The sequence below is a fragment of the Neolamprologus brichardi genome, chromosome 8 (genome assembly GCF_056152115.1).
Source record: "Neolamprologus brichardi isolate AB-2024 chromosome 8, ASM5615211v1, whole genome shotgun sequence".
Lineage (NCBI taxonomy): Eukaryota > Metazoa > Chordata > Actinopteri > Cichliformes > Cichlidae > Neolamprologus > Neolamprologus brichardi.
This window is the reverse complement of record NC_142111.1, coordinates 12640614-12660190: the sequence shown is the minus strand read 5'-3', so window position 1 is coordinate 12660190 and position 19577 is coordinate 12640614. Positions and strand designations below refer to the sequence as shown.

Sequence of the window (19577 nt, the reverse complement as noted above, 5' to 3'; positions counted from 1 at the left end):
TTTTCCTTGTCTTCACTCATAAAGTCTTTAATTTACAGTAGCCTAAACGTAACATAATCAAGAAACAGTGCCCTTTTTTTACAAAATAGTTTGAGATAAGTAAATGCTGATAGACACGGAAAACAACCAATCAAGGAGTAGATAGGATGTCACAAACGCCGCCTATTTTTAAAGCTAACCAATGGGGACACGACAGCGGTCAGCCCACTTCCGTTCAACACCGCTTTGAGCTAACGCTCGTCCAGCAGCTTTTTTTGTCGATGGCATGGCGCTAGTAGCTGCCGCACAATAACGTAGTCGAGAAAATACGAATAGACTAAACGAAATTCGGATGCCTAAATGGAATTAGTCGATTAATGTGATTTCCGAAGTACATGACAGCCATCACATCGTTAACATTTCAAAATCTCGCCTCAAATTTTGAGGTAGCCGATTCTTCCCCAAGGTTAGCTAGCTAGCGGGCTAACGATAGCCGATTAACACTAAACTAGTTCAGGTAACTATAATTCGGCAGCCAGTTAATACCCAGTACCTCTTGAATTCGTAGAAGTTATTAGAAGTCGGCCGGAACAGGGGCAGAACATGGCAGAAGCCGACAAGTTGAACATCGACTCCATTATACAGCGTCTCCTCGAAGGTAAGACCAAGTATTTCGCTCGATATTTATTCAAAGAGGTAGCCATTTTAGCCAACTGCGGCTAGGGAACGGTAGCCGCCAACGCCGTAAAAACAAGTTCAGTTCATCCGGCGCTTCTTGCAAAGGAAGCATAGCACTTAAATGCTCAGTAAATTTAATTTGTTTGAATGTTGTCTCCGGAAATTGAATACAAAAGAGAGACGGGTTGAATATATATTTTTGAACACAGTTATATATTTGCACCACTTGTATTGTGAGAGTTGGTCTCGTTAAACTTGCATTGAAACATACTATGATGCAGAAATATGCATCATTTTATACTTGTGCAGACATCGTTTGGGTACACACTGAAGTGATTATACGGTTAAATTTAAAAGGTCACTCCTGTATGCTAGCAGGGTGAGGTCATTTTATTTTGTTACTTGTAATCACATTTTTATTTTTATTGTTTTGTAGGACAGAGAGCAAATGCTCCATAACACCAGTAAAATCATCCAGGGTGCTACTGAGTCTTGATTTGTTAACTATCACTTTTCACTATATATAGGTCGACCTCTGGATGCCTCTGAAAATGTCTTTGTCTTTATGTTTTGTTTGGCTGTATTTGGAGCCATACAAGATTCTTCACGAAAAAGTGTGTGACATTTGCAGATTATGATTATAAACGAGTGCTCTGATTACCACTGTAAAATGTGTAATCCACAGATTTGTTCTCCTTTATTTTGAGATATCTTTTTCTAATTACGTTGCTTCTAATCAAGAACATAGCAGATTCACTGCTGCAGTGTGCACAAAATGAAATGAGCCAACTGTCCATGGCAGTATGCCCTACAAATTATACTTTAAGCTGCATTTATGCAGAGAGAAATGAGAATAATCACCCAATAGCCACTTGTAATAATTTACCCCTTTCTCATTAAAAACCATGTAAGAATCTGCTGTTGTTTTCTGACTCATTTTTTCCCCTTACAGTGAAAGGCTCCAGACCTGGCAAAAATGTTCAGCTGACAGAGAATGAAATCCGTGGTCTTTGCCTCAAATCCCGGGAGATCTTCCTCAGCCAGCCAATCCTGCTTGAACTTGAGGCGCCCCTCAAGATTTGTGGTGAGGCTTAAGTGGCGTTCTTTGGAGTCAAGGGAATTCTCGAGGGTGGTCAAACAACATAGCAAGCTGTTGAAGCTTAGAGTGCTGGACCATTATGAGTCAGCTTATGTGCATACTATGCTCTAGTATTCACCAAATGCTAAGTTATTATAGTTAATTAAAAACAGACTGGCTCTAAAAAAAAGTGTTTAATTCTTCATGGCTGTAATCTTGCCACATAAACAACTCACGGGATAAAGTGTTACTGACTTACTGGTTCAATTCTGTTTTGTACTTCAAGTTTCCCTGGAGTTTTCCTGCCGTACCTTAACGTTGACTGCGTTGAATGTTAGTTTAAGGAACAGGTTTCAGGAACTGGAACAGACTGTACTGCAGTAGAAATCATAAGCATCCTCGTACTAAATGCAACCTCATAACAAAACACACACATAAGGTAACTCTGTAATGAGTGTTTATTTAAAATAACACTTTGTCAGTCATGGTATAAAGTGCTAATCTTCAAGGTCTCTAGTCATGTTGTACCTCCATCCAATTCCCTCAGCCTTTGTTGTGCACATATACTGAGCACGATAATCACACCTTTGAACAACATTGCTGTTTCCACTCGAACACTGCTTGTTTCTCCAGGTGATGTTCACGGGCAGTACTATGATCTGCTCAGGCTGTTTGAATATGGAGGCTTTCCACCAGAGAGCAACTACCTGTTCCTGGGGGACTACGTAGACAGAGGCAAGCAGTCCCTGGAGACCATCTGTCTGTTGCTGGCTTACAAGATCAAATACCCAGAAAACTTCTTTCTGCTGAGAGGAAACCATGAGTGCGCCTCTATTAACAGAATATACGGCTTCTACGACGAGTGTAAGTCATGATACGTGCACACAGATACAGACAGTAATTTGGAAAGTTGTGCGACTGCTCTCTGTGGTTACCAGTTGAATAGAAAAGTGTAGGCCAAAACACAGCAGACCTCGGTGTGGTCAAGAGGACACCTTGGTTTTTCTTTTTTGTTCGTTGATACCGAAACTGTAAAAAGAGGAAACGCGTGTACACAACATCAAACTTATCATATATAGAAATGTATAAAATATAGATAAATAGATGTAGGGTGAGAGAAATGGATGTATATGTGTCTATATCTTAATACATCAAAAGCTAAATAGAATAGAAATGGGAAAAATAGGAAAGTGTTTCAGCAGCAAAGTGACAGGCAGATGCAGATTTACACATTAAAAACAAGAATTAAGAGACTGTACAGGGCAGATTTACACATAAGGAGGAAAAAACAAAAGAAACACCAAGTAATTAGTCAAGTAATGTTTATCAGCACTTGCAACAGGTGTGGTGGTTACAGTTTCTTTTTATTATTTTTTTTTTTAATTGCGATTAAGAAAATTTGTCTGACACTTTGAAATCTATCTGTAGATTATTAACTAATTAAATATTTTTAGATTCAGTGTACACAAGATATCTATTCCCTTGTGAGTTCCTTTAAAATTGATGGTGAAACATGGGCAACACGCAGTACTCCGGGCTTCAGGCTAAGGAGCATGATCGGGCAGTAGGAACAGGGATTCAGTCACATGCTTTTTGTTCTATTTAGAGCTCAGCTTATGTAAAATGTGTTTTCAGCTTGAAACAAGTGGCGCTGCTGATTTTATAGCTCTTATGATGAGATTGTGACCGAGTAATTGTAATTTCCTCCCACAGGTAAAAGGCGATACAACATAAAACTGTGGAAGACCTTCACTGACTGCTTCAACTGTTTGCCTGTAGCAGCCATTGTTGATGAGAAGATCTTCTGTTGCCATGGAGGTATCCTCTTCAAACAGTTAATTTGGTTTCTATCCAGAGTGAACACACAAAGACTAGACTCCGCTCTGTTGTATCTGTCAACATAATGGTCATGGTCTAGCAGTATTGCGGGATCTTAATTTGTTAGACTAATTCAATTAAATTTTATTTATATAGCACCAAATCACAACAACAGTCGCCTCAAGGTGGTTTATATTGCACAGTAGATCGTACAATAATAGACACAGAGAAAAACCCAACAATCATATGACCCCCTATGAGCAAGCACTTTGGCGACAGTGGGATGGAAAAACTCCTTTTTAACAAGAAGAAACCTCCAGCAGAACCAGGCTCAGGGAGGGTTGGGCATCTGCTGCGACCGGTTGGGGTGACTGTGTTTGTAATTCCTTCTCCTGGATCAGTAGACACAGATATAGCTAAAAACGGGTACAGCTTTAACAGACTGTCATTTAATACATCAATCCCTTTTGTAATAAGCATGTACTGTGCAAAGATCTTGAGCCACCCTTCATTTCTTTAGATTTTGCATTAAAGGAGCCAGGATGTCCTGTGCTTTATAAAGTAGTCTTGAGAAACAGTTCTCCAGGCTTTGACAATCTTTCAAAGTTTTTCTTTGTACACTTGCTTCTTCTTCACTCATTTCAGTCCAGTCATTGTACCTGATCAATATCAGAATTATTATTATTTATTAACACTGTTGTTTATTTAACAAACCTATTTATCATTCAAGCATTAAAAAAAAAGAACCTAACTCAAGGGATTAATCAAAGTATTTTTGCACCAAAAAGATGATTCCCAAAGAGCTTTTGGATAAAAACTTTGTACATCTTGGGATGGTGTGCAGTGTCTTTTAAAACTTTATTTCTACCACTCTCTGTGGTAGATGGTTTTTTTTGTTTTTTTATTTAATCATTTACCAAATGTTATTGATTAATTCAAGCACTTCTTTGTAATCTTTTTGCTGTCATATTTATGTTCAAAATGTAAAAAAAAAAAAAAAAAAATTAAACACATTCTGACACTGGACATTTTCTTAAAACTTTATGAAACATATACTTATGGATGATTATCATGATATGATACAGTTCTTAGTTATTACTGCAGTTTATTTTCTTAAACATCCAGACATCTTGACCAAAGACACTAAATAATTCTTAATCTGTCAGGACCTGTCAACAGGTCCTCAAAGTCAGTGGTAAGGAAGCGCTGTGTGCTGCGCTAACACCCAAGTTGAGCAGCCAGCGAAAAACCGCTGCAGTCTGCTTGTACTGCATAATCTTTTGTGGCCACTCAAGGTCTTCATAGGGTCTGCATTTCCCCGCTCCCTGTCATTCTGCATTTCTGTACGTTTCATCGTGGCACATGCAAGCTCTCCCCAGTCTTAAGTCGACACAGCAGCAAAAAAATTTTTCCACCGCAAAAGCCGTAGAAAAGAATGGCTTTCAGAGCGTATGCTGCTTTCTGTATTAAAGGGCCTGTAGGGAGACACTGATGTGCCAGCTGTGCTCTATTCACAAGAGAAATTAGGCTAATTATTGCAGCAGAGGCAGTCATGTCCTGTTTGCACTCTGTCAGATATCCACGGTTACATTCATTAAAAACATCCTACATTATTCAATAGAAAGTACTCATTTAAAAATTTCTTCTTCAGAAACCAAGTTCTTTATCTTGTGAGGATGTTTCAGGTGGTGTTTGAGCATTGAAAGAGTCGGTGTGAGCAAAACTACCATGCATGTACCATGCATGCATGACATGGAATGTCGTGGCTTTGGGTTGTAATTCCAGTGATGGGCTTTTGTTAAAAGGAAGCAATCCATCTACTTGCATGATGGCGCTATCTTGTTAGCTGGGATATGGGTGACGTTAACATTGGATGACCGGCCTCTGTTTTTGTAACTTCTGATTTAAAAGTTGAGCACTTAGTTTACCTTTATCGCCAGGAATATCACTGGGTTTTTGCGGCATGTGATATTCATTTTCTTTTTATGGTTGCTCTTTGAATCTTTTCAGGATGCAAACATTTTTTACAAAAACAAATTCTAAAATCAGATGCTAAATTTTTATTTATTTTTTTCCACTACTTAAGTTTAATTCTTGGACATTTATATTTTCCAGGCCTGTCTCCAGACCTCCAGTCCATGGAGCAGGTGAGAAGGGTCATGCGTCCCACTGATGTTCCTGACCAGGGCCTACTGTGCGACCTGCTGTGGGCAGACCCCGATAAAGATGTGCTGGGCTGGGGTGAGAACGACCGCGGTGTCTCTTTCACTTTTGGTGCAGATGTGGTGACAAAGTTCCTCCACAAACATGACATGGACCTCATTTGTCGAGCCCATCAGGTCAGTACCAAAAAATGTAATTGAATGGTTCAGTTTCATGGTAGTAAAAATGAGTAACACAAGTGAAAGGGTTTGATAACTAACAGGATTTGGTTGAGCCTCATAGTTAAGTGTTTAACTGCTTGGAGTTGATTGGGGATTTTTCTTTCACCCTTGGTTGCCTTTAAAGATGCTGGAGGGTTGTCTGGTCTTTATTAGAAGTTGCAGCAGGGTACCAGGTATTGTTTTGATCTGGCGAGGTGCACGTGGCGTGTGTGTCATGTGGGTAAAGGAGCTATTAGAATTGAAGCGGCTCTTCCTTGAAGCTACAGGAAGGCTGCAACATTTATCAAACAATAATTTTACAGATGCTGTTGTGTATTTTAAGAAATGTCATGTGGAAGTGCTGCAGGGGGAAGTGTTTAGATAGTGGCAGTGACACAGCAGCTAAATCTTTTAACCATTTAAGCACAATTGGATTTCAGGCCAGATTCAGCAGCTAAATTTTGATTTTAGTCTTCAAATGTCTTTAATGTGTTGATATTTAGAGTAGTTTCCATCAGCACTGATGCTGGCCTTACATGGCTGCAGTTATCACTTAGTTTTGATCAGAGCTCAAGCTACAGTTTGTGTTCAGCAGTTAGATGTGTTAGCGTAATTTTCTTATTTGTCGAGCTGTGCTAGTAACGGGGCATTTATAATGTCATGTGTTATCATCCGTAGCAGAGTCTATTGTTCTGCTGTGTGAGAGTTTGCTAACCTGTTTGTTTTTCAGGTGGTTGAGGACGGATATGAATTCTTTGCAAAGAGGCAGCTTGTGACTCTGTTCTCCGCCCCGAACTACTGCGGGGAGTTCGACAATGCCGGCGCTATGATGAGTGTAGATGAGACCCTCATGTGTTCATTCCAGGTAAACTAGAAACTGATCACTGATTGAACTTGTTAATCTTAAAGATTGTTGTCATTTTTCACTCATGGTTTTTTCTTCTTCTTTATTTTCCTTGTGCAGATCCTCAAACCTGCAGATAAGAAGCTGTTCTATGGTGGGGGCGGGGGCATGGGCTCCGGTCGCCCAGTCACTCCACCTAGGAAAGCTAAGAAATGACACCAGTAGTTTGCCCTTGACCCTTGTCCTGCCCTCTCTACCTCTTCTTCTCCTTTCTTTCACCAAACAGCCAGAAATCAAACCTATACCCAGGGCTTTTATTTCCTTTTTTATCTGTACTTCTTAAAACGTTTAATGTTACAGATGGTCTGAGTGAGTGTGCGCGTGTGCAGGCTTACAAACGTCTGCAGGTGAGCATTAAAATCATGTGTGCACGTGTATATTCTGTGTGAGAATATTAGAGATTTATAATCCCTGCTCCCCCTCCCCCCCTTTCTCTGACCACTCTTCCCACTGAAAGGCTGAAACCACATTGTCTGTACAGTAACTTGACTGAAATGACAGGGTTTGGGAGAAGGTGGGAGATTGCTGATGTAATGAATTTGGCAGCAAGCTCTTATTAGCAGATGGTGTGTACGTACATACTTGTGGAAGGGGGATTTATTTTTTTTTTAAATATATATTATTTTTTCCCCTGTCCTCTGTACTGTAAAATCGAAAACACAGGTGTGTGCGTGTGTGTGCATGCTGTGTCTTGCCTGTTGGAGTATGATCACAATATGCTTGAACAGGGAGGAGTTTGTCACCTTATCAGAGCGAGCGCACATTTGCACACATGCCCACACACGTGCATATGACTCGTCAGATTCATATGAGCCAGAGCTGTTTAAAAAAAAAAAAAAAAAAAAAAAACACACACAAAAAAACAACAACAAACAAATAAAAAAACAGTCCAGTTTAGGTTTGTACAGATTTGATTACTTGAAAGATTTTTTGTGAATTCGTTTTGTAGTCTTTCATCAAGTTGACCAATAAAGCGAGAATCTGAGCTGTACTGTCTCTAAGTCGTTTTTCCGTATCTGCTTCGGTATACAATAGTACTCTTAGTTGCTTGGGCGGTTATTTTAAAGACTCTAAATGAATTGGGAGGTGACTTTTAATTTCAAACATGATAAATGCATGTATAAACAAATCTTATTAGAATTTTCCTTTTATTAAGAATGAACAGATTATAAACTCATCTGTCAGTCTCATTTCTTTCTGGTCATATTCTATTTATTCTCTGGTGTAATGGGCTAACTGGTTGGCAGAGGGAGATACTTGTACCCGGAGATTCTCTTAGACAATGCATTTCATCACAGAAAAGTTGCAAGTTTTGTTTTTTAAACATGTTCCTGTAAATGTTTCACAATAAAAGTCTTTTCCAAAAAGAGGTTTCTGTGCACTGAAATTCTAGAGGGCTTTTAATTTGAAACAGATATGTGAAGTGTTGTTAAAGAGTAAAGGCAGCAGAGGGTGAAAGTATTTAAATATTACCAGCTATAGCTATCAAACTGGGAATAAGAGAGGGCACAAGGTAATAGGGTAAAGGACACGAGATACAAAAGACAAGATAAACAATGTTTATATTAATGGATATGAAAATATTTGTTAGACTTTAAAATTTTTTCCATTTACCTGTTCTAAAGGTTGATTCTTTGAGTCTTTATTGTACTTGATCTACACCAGGGGAATATATCTTTTTTTAAAATATTTTATTTACGAACAAAACAAGACAGCAACTTGGAGACATATCCAGGACAAAGACATGGTCAACTTCCAAACACAGACGATACAATAATCGAAACACGGGGGATATAGGAGCGAGTGGAGTGCGCATAATGTGCAAGGAACCTCTACATGGGAAGTGTTTCTAACCAAATCCCTCATGGATCGGGTGAAAGATAAAATGGGTGATAACAACAGCAAGAATTATATCCACACATTTACAGTGATGCAAATATAGATGCACATAAGAAAAGGAAGAAAATGACTATATATATATATATATATATACACACACACACATCTAAAAATTGATAAATGAAAGGGGGGAAGAATAATAAAGCATATCTAATGAGAGCATGGATGATTCTTGGTAGAGCAGGTTATTATTTTGACTTCTCAGGTTCTGAATCGCTCCCTGACCTGATCGGAGAGAGAGCTCTCCAGAACATAGCATCGCCAAACAACACAAAATATCCCCCAGACCCTAAAGAGAGAGCGTATTTATCAGGTGGCCATTGGTTAATGAATGTTTAATCTGTATTAATTTACTAAGCGTGGTTTATAACGAAGACCTGCCAAAGGTGTGTATCCTACCCATTCTCCTCCAACACATTTATTAGCTTGATTTCCAAGTTGTCTGTTAGAACAGCAGCTTATCTACAGCAGTTTAGAAGCGTCTGGTCGTCAGGAAGAACAGCTCGGTTCTAGGTTGCCCCCTCGACCCAGTGCAGGTGGTAGGAAACAGAAGAACTTTGGCAAATATAACACCGTTTTTGGACAATGTCTCCCACCAAATGCATGAAGCTGTTGCAGAACTGCAGAGCTCCTTTAATGACAGACTGTTGCGTCCTAGGTGCACAAAGGAGTGTTATCGCAGGTCCTTCCTCCCAGCAGCGGTTACACTTTAGACTTTAACCTTCACTTCTCCACAATAAATTGTTTAAATCCCTGCTGTTATTGGTACACTTTTTTCATTTTCTGTAAATAGTCTGTGGTGGTTTTTAAAGCATAAGTATGCAGCATTTTTGGTACATTAAAAAAAAAAAATCAACCTACTCAGTTGCACATTTCTTTGAATCTGGTTAGGCTATTTTTATCAACTGTACAATACTTTTTTTTCTTATGTTGTACATTTGCCAGGTACAGTCTCTTATTTCTTGTTTAGAGTTTTGCTTATAATCTTAATGTCCGTATTCATGAGCACAGCATTGAAGTCACCTCCTATTATGTGTTCTGAGCGAGGTAGGTTATTAAGTATAGAGAAGAATTTTAAGTATTGACATTACAAAACATCCATCTGTGTCTGCGATTGTACTGTTGTGAGTGACTGTAATTGTATTATGAACGAGGATAGCAGTTCTTGTTTTCCTGGAGTTATAGTTGACAAAGATACATGGGAAAATATTTTAGTGTAGAAATTTCAGCATTTTTAAACATAAGTAAACATAGTGAAGCAGTAAACCCTCCTTAATCATCTCTTTGCCAAATCAAAGAGCTCCCAGACCAAATGTAATCACTATTAACGTATCACCGTTGTGCGCATGCTCTACTCTGTGACGGCCATCTCGTCCATCCTTACAAATACTTCCAATTTAGTTAATTTAGAGGGTTTGTGTCGCTTTTTTCCCCAACTTGGTTTTAACTGTAAATAATTTTAATGTGTAAATAACTGTTAACTGTTGTAAAGAAGTTACTCACAGCTTTTTCTATTAAGTAATCAATCAGGTGAGCGAGGTAAGTACTAGCTAGTGGGCTGGTTTCAGTTATTGTGCAAAGGTACTGTTTATAAGATTAGGGAAACCTGCAGTCAGCTGAAAAAGTCACATGGATGAGTGACGAAACGTTTCTCCCACTGGAAACACGTCCAGATGAACAGAATCAACTTTTTGGGGTAAGTACTTGCTAATCTGCACTACCCAGCTTAAAGTTAACACAATTTGTTTTGCTTTGATGAACTCAGCAGCAGACAGTCAGCATAATTTTACCACAGAAAATAGAAATACTGTTAAAGAAAAAAACCCAAATAAGACAAAATAAGCTAAATGCAGATTAAATTACACGTCAGTGTCTCTTTGTCAGATGCTGTGTTACTGTGTAACCTCTTATGTGGCTATTCTGAGATCAACTACTGTCAATATGAGTGCAATATGCTTTTATGTACGTTAATTGTAACATTTCCTAGAGCTAAAAAACAAAAAAACCTAGAAAAAAGGGGGGGAAAGTATATCATCTCTGTTAATCAATGCCATTTTCTCTTGTGTTGGCAAGTAATATTTAATAAAATCAATTTCTTGAAGTGCTTTAGTTTAAAAAAAAAAAAAAACATACACCACTATTCCTGTTTTCGTTTTTTGTTTTTTCTGGTCATGAAAAAGTCTGGCCACTAATCTGCCATCTGGATGGAAAACCCACACCGCTCTTAACACCTCAGAAAACTGTTTTACTGCACAGTTTTCTAGTGCTTGATGTGTGATTTTGTTTCTTAGGGATATCTGGCCTCTGAAAAATAAAAGAGAAGCCAAGTGGACTACATGAAATTACCAGGCTTTAAACTGATATTCACTCAGTGGTTGTAGTACGGGATTATCTTAGAGTATCTAAGTCTGAATAGTAGAGAGCTCTTTTTTAAAATCCTGTGATAATTTTACAAAAGCTGTAGGTGTTTTAACATTAACAGGCTAAACTCTAGTTTCTTTGTGAAGTTACAGTGACTAAACACTGCCCGATTAAACAATGAGCATTAAACATTGTACATTATGTACAAGAAAACCGAGTTTCCAGGATTTCTGCATTAACCCCTCATAGAATTAAAGATAAAGACAGTCTCACCAAACTAATAAGGCTCCACAGTTGTCTGCCCGTATCTTTACTGAATATGCTCAATAATCACTCGCAGTGCTATTTACTTCTCCAAAAACTATTAAGGAGATGAGATTAGAGGCGTGGGTCATAAAGGTCACTCTTTATGTAAATAAAGGTGTACAAAGTCTCGTGGTCTTCTAGTATTGCATGAGAGATTGTTTGTCTGTATCACAAATGTTTTTACATGAGCTTACAACTAATCATGACAGAGGTGTGTAAAGCTAGAAGATACTCAGAAATGTTTAAAACACCCATGTGACAAAAGTAAAATTGTATTTGTATGATACCTTTTTAAAATAAACATCACAAAGTGCTTCACTACAAAATCATAGAACCTAAAAAAAGACTAAAAAGATTTGTTTTATGTCTACAAAATCAGCAATTATCTCTCTGGGAGAAGGCATCATGTAAAAATGATACGAGGCAGATATCAGTGTGTAATCCTGAACCGAAATAACAAAACACCTGCAGCAAAAGGCCACTTGGATGTGGCAAAACAAATATGGGAAAATGTTCTGTGGATAAAAAAGTTCGACTTCCTGGTAAAGATCTGTGATTACCGGGAAAAAAAATGATAACCTCGTGCTTTGGTGCTGGTTTGCTACCTCAGGACGAGATGCCTTCTCTCACTGAGGGAGCAGTGAATTCAAGCTTCTATCAAGAAATTTACTTGCAAATCTGAACCCAGTTTGAATTAGTCTTAAAAGTGTTCAATTTAGCTTGCTTATACACGTAGTCACAATGCAGAAATATTAAGTTAGGTTGCAAAAATGTATCTATCCATTTTTTTACATTTATATAAGCTGTGATAGACAGAAATCCAGAGAGAGAAAAAGAAGAACAAAGCTAGTTATTCCATCTCTGTTCGAATCCTCTCCCATCAGACAAGAATAGAATGTACCTTTAGACAAAAATCAAAAGGCTTCAAACGTCACTCTCCTAGGTCAAAATCCTCTGCTTAGACATTGCATTCTACATTGATTCTTAACCGTCTTTATCCTATTCACCCAATCTGCTTTAAAAGGACCTGTGAAAGTCTCCTGCCACTTGTTGGATTCTTTTTTTAAGGCCTGAAAAGATCCCAGGGGAGCTTTAGGAGTCTAGGTTTTTCTCGAATTGCTTGACTTTCAATATCCTGACAGGTTAGTATGAATTTGTTTGTTCAACTGTGCTGAAAACATTATGGCCAGCTTTAATCCCAAAGAATTGGTGATAACTTTAAGAAATGATAAAAAAAAATATTGCCCAGCTTCCTAAAACAAATTCATGCAGTAGTTGTATAACTGTAGCTTATAGTTCTGCATTAGTTTATAATTTCATGGTAATATTTTTTATTTATATTGGGAAAGTAACTTATTTCAAAAATAATGCGGTGTCATGTTCTGGTGCACAAATTGCTGCTATCACTCATTTTCCTGTGCATTTGTCTGGACATATCAGCTGTTCCCCACAGGGAGGCAGTGTTCAGTTCCTCTGAGAGCAGACACAGCCACCCTGACACACAAAGACATATTACTGAGTGGTTAAAAAAATGCTTTACATTTCATCAGAGGGAAGTTTAGCAGCTCATTCCTGGTTTATTTCAGTGCTCCTCATAGAAGGAAGCTGTGGTGGTTTGCAGTTTCTGTATTAGGGGTATTGTGTTCTAAATGTGGTAACCATTAAATCATTTTTTAATAACAGTAATATGTACCCTGTGTTTCAGGACAGAGGCTGTGTTAAACCGTATCTCCGTTGTCAGACCTCATTCTATATTTATCAAAAAAGGATCTTGTTTCTTACTTGGGCATTTCTCAGGATCTTTTTGCATTCATTCGTCTTCCTGTCATCAGCACCCTTCTCCAAGACGCTCTGTCCATTTTGCCTTCTTCGTACGTCACAAGTGAGCTTAGGGGCAAAGGGCAAGTGTGAGGGGGTTCGGTCTGGACTTGAAAGAAAGAAAACCTTTTTAGTTTTAATTGACATCCTGTTATTTTGTTACATACTTTTTTTTTGTAATGCAATGAGAACAATTCAGTGAATTATTTCCAAACATTGCTTAAGAATTTAGACTATAAAAGGAATACATTTATATATTTTTTGTATTCAAAGAGAGTTGAACATTTTAAGATTGAGACTAAAGGATGTGCATAGGGCTGATATATATATATATCTTAAGTTTATCAAGTTCTCCGCCTGTAGAAATTCTTCAGGACAATCCTCCGTACATTTATAGCAGGATGATGGAGATTTAAGGTCACCCCTGGTCGTCCTAATCTGTCAGTAGCTGTGTGGTCTCAGGTTCTAACTACTTTGCTTGTGTAGGATCATGTTTCCGAGTTCTCTGTTGGTCAATGAGCCTTGAGAACAGAATGTGACCTTGTTCCTGATGCGTGTTGGTTAAAAAAAAATAAAAAATAAAAAAGCTAAAAAATACTCGTTCATTATAGGTAAGGACCCTTTTTCTTTTTGGCTGCAGCAGTCAACTCAAAAATAGTGTCTTGGTGAGATAAGAGTCCCCTCCTCAAAATAGACGAGATGTTGAAGGTGTTATGGATTTTAAGAGTTCATCTTTCAGATGATATCAAATACTGTACATACTCATTCATGCAGCTATGCTGGGCTGGAATACTAACCTGTTTAATTTATGGGTCCTACTATAAAACTCCAGAAGGATTTTGTTTACGAGACAGCAGTAAAACTCTGTTTAAATTGTTATGAAAATGCCAAAGGAATTGCCATTTATAAAAATATGCCTGTATAACCTAAAAAGTATGCTTCCTTAAATTGATAGTGGTCTTCACTTATATTGAAAAAGTGCCACTGTTTTACACCCCCAAAATAATATTTTTTAAAGGGGACGTTACCGTTTTTTTTCCTCTTAGTTGTTGTTATACTGTGCTTAACAACACAAAAATCTGTGGATAAAAAAAAATTACTGAATTCACGTTTTTTAACCCAAATTTAAGTCAGGAATTATACAAGGATTGCAGTTAACATGACATGCTTTACTATTTTCTTCTTCTTCCTTTTTATTGGTAAAACAGTAAATCTGAAAATTGATGACTAACAACATTAATTATATTTTAGCAATAAAAATGTTATTTTGATTAATGAGTCGGCATATATGCAAGTGAGCCAGAAGCTCAGTGCTCATTATGAGGACAGAGAGAGAGGGGACATATGCATAGTATGAACATCTCAAGCGCAAAGCTCTGGCTGGTAGAACAGAAGCCCCGCCCACCTGCGGCTTAAACTTGTTTGCTTGGGGCAGCCAATCAGAAGCAATCTGGCTAAAAGGAAAGGAAGCTGAAGCAGCTTCTTTCAGATAGTGGGCCAATTGAAATGCTGCACCGAGATTGAGTACGAGTTACATGATTACTTTGAAATGTGAATCAGTAATAGTAGTTGTAGAAGTGCAGATCTGCAGCTCAGTTTTTTTTTTTTTCTAAAAACAGAATGAAGAGCTTGAAAAAGTATTGAAAGCTGTACTTTGGATTTTGGCTGGTATAAAATTAACATTAACTTGTTTTCTCCTCTATTGTATCAAATTAAGAGGAAATGAAGTATTCTCTTATGAATCAATTACCCTGCAACATTGCCTCTATGTAACATTAAACCAGTGTAGTTTAAAGCTTTGCATTCATGCTATATATGATCAACACAGAAAAGCGTGACAAGATTCTTACCCGAGGATAAACAGTGGATCACACTTAAACTCATTCTATATCATTATCAAGTTAAATCTGCAAAACTATTGGGGTCATGTGCTGGGTACTCCTAAATGTCCCAGTAAAATTGGGCCATTTGGCTTCTAAAAATGCATCACCAGCCATGTAAGTGACTCCAGTAAAATGAAAGCCACTTTTGATCAACAGGCTCACTTTCCTGTCAGCTCCCCTGTGGCTTATATAGTACAGCCTTAAGTGTGTGGAATGGTGCGAACAACCGGGAACTCTTTGGCCCAGTTTACCTCATAGATACTGATCACACTGCCGAGTCGAAGTGTGTCCCGACACTCCCATTTTTCATGTTTTTCTCCTGCCAAAAATTTGATTAACAAGCCCAAATCGAAGATCCGGTGTTCTGAAATGAAAAAGCAGCAAAGCTGTGGTGGTGCCATGCTCAGCAGCACAGTGTCACCTGCTCTATTTATATCCCAAGAGGAATTCCGGATTCAGAGACTCAGCTGCCACTTCTATTATTACTATTAGCTAATGCTGTAACAAGTATCCACCTAACACCCACGCTGTAGCTCTTTTATCAAGAGTCTTATTGCTCAGCACTAATTATGTCCATGCTGTCAATACCACACATGCCCCGTACTATTACATTTTAAGTTGTCCAAAGAACTTCAGGGTACACTAATTTAGTTTGCATTAAAACAAATCCACAGTTTATGAATGACTGTGAAGTAATATTGATGTTGCTTCATTAGTTGTTGATTGATGTCTAAGTTTTCAGACAAAAAAGTTATATAAAAAAAAATCTCATTGATATTGCCCTGCCTTTCCAGTCAGTCGTTAAAGGATTGTTATGACGTCTGTGAAAATGTTTGGTTCACTTCATTATGTCTCCCAGATGCATGATATTTATCAGCATACAGTGTGCACTCCACAGAATGTCGTGTTAATGGCAGTAATCTTCTTTAGGAGGCATGTTGGTGTCTCCTGGCTCCATATCTTTAGGTGACAAACATCACCTTGTCCCTTTCCCTTTGCTTGTGGCGTGCAAGTCAGCAGAGACAGACTTAGTTGCATAAGATGGCCAGCTGCACCACCCCGGTGCTTAACACTACAGATCTGGGAACATGTATAGAGTTCACAAGTGGAGGAGGTCAGAGGCGGGGGCTTGATGGTTTAAGCCTAGCACATGGTGATCCCTCAGCCTGGCACATGGGCGTGGCGTGCGAGCGCCAGAGTGGGAGTCTGAGGTGATGGGTGTCCCAGCTTTCAGGGTTTACGCTGTAGTAGTCCCTGCACACGCAGTCGTGGACAGAGGCGGAAGATGGGGAGGGAGCAAAGGAGAAACCTTATCCTTCTGGGATATTGAGTTAAATGTCACTGCTCTGCCTGAGGGAGACACTGACAGGCCGACCCCTATCGCAACCCCGAAATCTCAGAGGTCACGATGAGAATATGACAGCTGAGGCTCAGTGAACGACTTGCTGAAGCGGATATAAGACGCTGGCAGATCCGAGCAAATACAATGTCTTATATATGTCCAGAAACACAAAGTATTATGACATGAAACTAATCTCTCTGTTAGTTAAACTTCATTGGTAAGACTTTTCTACGTGTCTGAACATAAGTTCTCATATTTATCATCACACTTTAGAAAATAAATATTATAATTTTAATCATGTGCACTCTGGGCAGCATATAAGAAGTCCACGTGGCAGGTGGCCACCAGAAGCTGATGGGAAACATGGATTCCAATTTCACAGGTTGTCTGTGAAGCAGCAACAGAAGCTAATGTTGTCCAATAAAAGGGGTTAATGCTGAAGACAATACATATGACCTTGTGATTATGTCATACACAAACAGGAAGTTTTACTGACATTTAATTATAAAATGTATATAACTGTATTATATTTATATAAAGGGATTTCTATATAATCAAAACTCCAGAAACTTGGGACACTGTGTGATCTGGAAATAAAAATAGAATCCAATAATTTGCAGATATCTTAAACGCACATTTAATTCACAGTAGAACATAGAAAATGTATGAAGGGAAGGCCTTATGTATTTCAGAAAGTCGATGATGAAAGACAGAAGACCCAGGACTGTTGAGCAGCTAAATTCCATTATCACAGCGGTTCCCAACCTTTTTTGCACCACGGACCAGTTTATGTCCGAAAATATTGTCACAGACTGGCCTTTAAGGTGTCGCGGATAAATACAACAAAATAAAACCAGTACCAGTACCAAAAAAAGGAAGATTTAATCAAAATGGTAAATGGTAAATGGCCTGTATTTGTATAGCGCTTTTACTAGTCCCGCCTAGAGACCCCAAAGCGCTTTACACACCCAGTCATCCACCCATTCACACACACATTCACACACTGGTGGAGGCAAGCTACAGTTGTAGCCACAGCTGCCCTGGGGCAGACTGACAGAAGCGAGGCTGCCATATCGCGCCATCGGCCCTTCTGGCCAACACCAGTAGGCGGTAGGTGAAGTGTCTTGCCCAAGGACACAACGACCGAGACTGTCCGAGCCGGGGCTCGAACCGGCAACCTTCCGATTACAAGGCGAACTCCCAACTCTTGAGCCACGATCGCCCCTTTTGCTGTGTAATCCCCAAATACACAGCAAAAGACCCAGGGAAACCGAGTTAACAATAAAAACCCAGAAAACCATAAATTTCACACCCTAGCCTCAACTCTCACAGCCCGCTACCAAACGGCTTACTGACGGGTACCGCGGTTGGGGGCCGCTGCACTATCAGACAAGAATGAGACAACACTTCTCTCCCAAAAGTCCACCAACTTCTCAGTTCCCAGATGTTTACAGACTGTTGTTAAAGTGGCTGGGACGCTACGCAGTGGTAAACATGGCTGTGTCCCAACTTTTTTGAGATGTGTTGAGCTAATATTTTTCATAAAATAATACATCGTCTCAGTTTAAACATTTGAAATCTTTTCTATGTTTCAGTGTGAATGAAATGTGGGTTTATAAAATTTGCAAATGATTGGATTCTGTTTTATTTAAATGTAAATCACCGAGGATGTTTTGTGTGTTTTTAACTGAGGTAGCAAAATGCATGCACAAATACAGGAGTCAATTTGTGTCTTTGCATAGCGATAAAGAAATCATATGCACAACTCATGAACATCTTTTAAAATGTCAAACAAAACAAAATCTTTTGGTTATTTTTGTTTACTCTAAAGCAGTTCTGCAGTAGCCGTTAAACATGTTGAGCAATGATTACTGCTGCTCGCACTCCAGCACCTGCTATTTTATTGATTATGAATAGCAGCACAGATTCCTGTCCACAGAGGACTCCACACCGCCCCGCAGCGTCTTTACTGCTGTTATAACAAACAGTAAATCAATAGATCCGTGCTCAACATCGTAACACTCAGATTTATGGAAAAGGTTTTCATTATATAAAGATGTAGTGACGTGTCGTTTTCAGAGGCAGGCAAACAAATAATAAAAGAAATATATACACATCCTCAGTTAACCTGCAGATTTATGGCTTAAAAATGTATGAGCTGATCTCCCTCAACCATGAGGCGGGGGGAAAAAGGAGCATATTAGCTGTAATAAACTTGATGCTCTGCTTCCACCACAAGAGGCCATTGTGACTCACTGAATAACAGTTGTGGTGGGATCATCAGCCACACATCTACTTAAGCTGTGCCATATCAACCTGCTGCCAACCATTGCTCATAAAAAAAGAAAATAAAACTCGATCCTCCTGTATCTGCAGCCGGGGCTTCTCCTCTGTGGCGGGATAGTATGACACGCTGGCCGTCCTCTTGGCATTCGGCGCCCATTCCTCTACTACACGCTCACTTTCTTCATTCCACTATCGTTCCCATGTCTTACTCAACCAGGTCGATCATCAGGCTTGGTGTCTGTGTTATTTCACATGCTTGTTCACATGTTGGTGGCAGCAGATGATGCAGCTCTGGTGTACGGAGCTCGCCCGATGGAACTGTGAAGTGTAAATGTGCCGACTTGTCGGACTTTTATTCTGTTGGTAGAAATGCAAGATGATTCTTGTACTAAATTATTTGTCTACCATCTCCCTTCTTCAATGTCTCAGCCTGTGTGTCTCTGGCTCGTCCACCTTCCTCAGCAAAAACCAGTTGAGCCGTCACTCAATGTGCACCCCCCCTCCCCTGCACCCCTCTGGATGATCTGCTGTCTCGCTCTCTCACCTTCTCCCTTCGTCTTATTCCACTGACCATGCATGTTCCAAAAACAGATCTCATTTTCATCCATGGTACAAATCGCCTCCACCCTCACCCCCACTCCCCCGCAAGCCCCTGCACCGTCTCTCTCTCTCTCTCTCTCTTGCACTGCCTCCTTTCCAGATCCAAGCCTTTTCCTGAGTTTCTGTCCAAGTCCACCATCTCACCTCCCCGTTGCTCCACCCCGAGCTCCACCCTCACACCCCTTACCATGAGCACAGACGCTGGAATTTGGAGGCGTGTAATAACCGGGTCCCCACCAATCACAGGCCTTGTAGTCATATA

General features: G+C 39.3%; 1 protein-coding gene across 1 annotated transcript; it reads left to right on the top strand.

Moving 5' to 3' along the window:
• Positions 1 to 224: 224 nt before the first annotated feature.
• Positions 225 to 7805, top strand: ppp1cab (protein phosphatase 1, catalytic subunit, alpha isozyme b). Its single transcript, XM_006805699.3, has 7 exons — positions 225 to 637; positions 1610 to 1741; positions 2369 to 2599; positions 3449 to 3553; positions 5669 to 5892; positions 6647 to 6781; positions 6881 to 7805. The coding sequence occupies exons 1-7, from the start codon at positions 583 to 585 to the stop codon at positions 6974 to 6976; spliced, it is 978 nt and encodes a 325-aa protein (XP_006805762.1). The 5' UTR covers positions 225 to 582; the 3' UTR covers positions 6977 to 7805.
• The last annotated feature ends 11772 nt before the right edge of the window (positions 7806 to 19577 follow it).

Bases quoted from the DNA above. Each gene is read 5' to 3' on its own strand.
- ppp1cab (XM_006805699.3), top strand. From the start codon at position 583: ATGGCAGAAGCCGACAAGTTGAACATCGACTCCATTATACAGCGTCTC. The intron at 638-1,609 runs GTAAGACCAAGT...TTCCCCTTACAG, and splicing joins TATACAGCGTCTCCTCGAAG to TGAAAGGCTCCAGACCTGGC. The intron at 6,782-6,880 runs GTAAACTAGAAA...TTCCTTGTGCAG, and splicing joins CCCTCATGTGTTCATTCCAG to ATCCTCAAACCTGCAGATAA.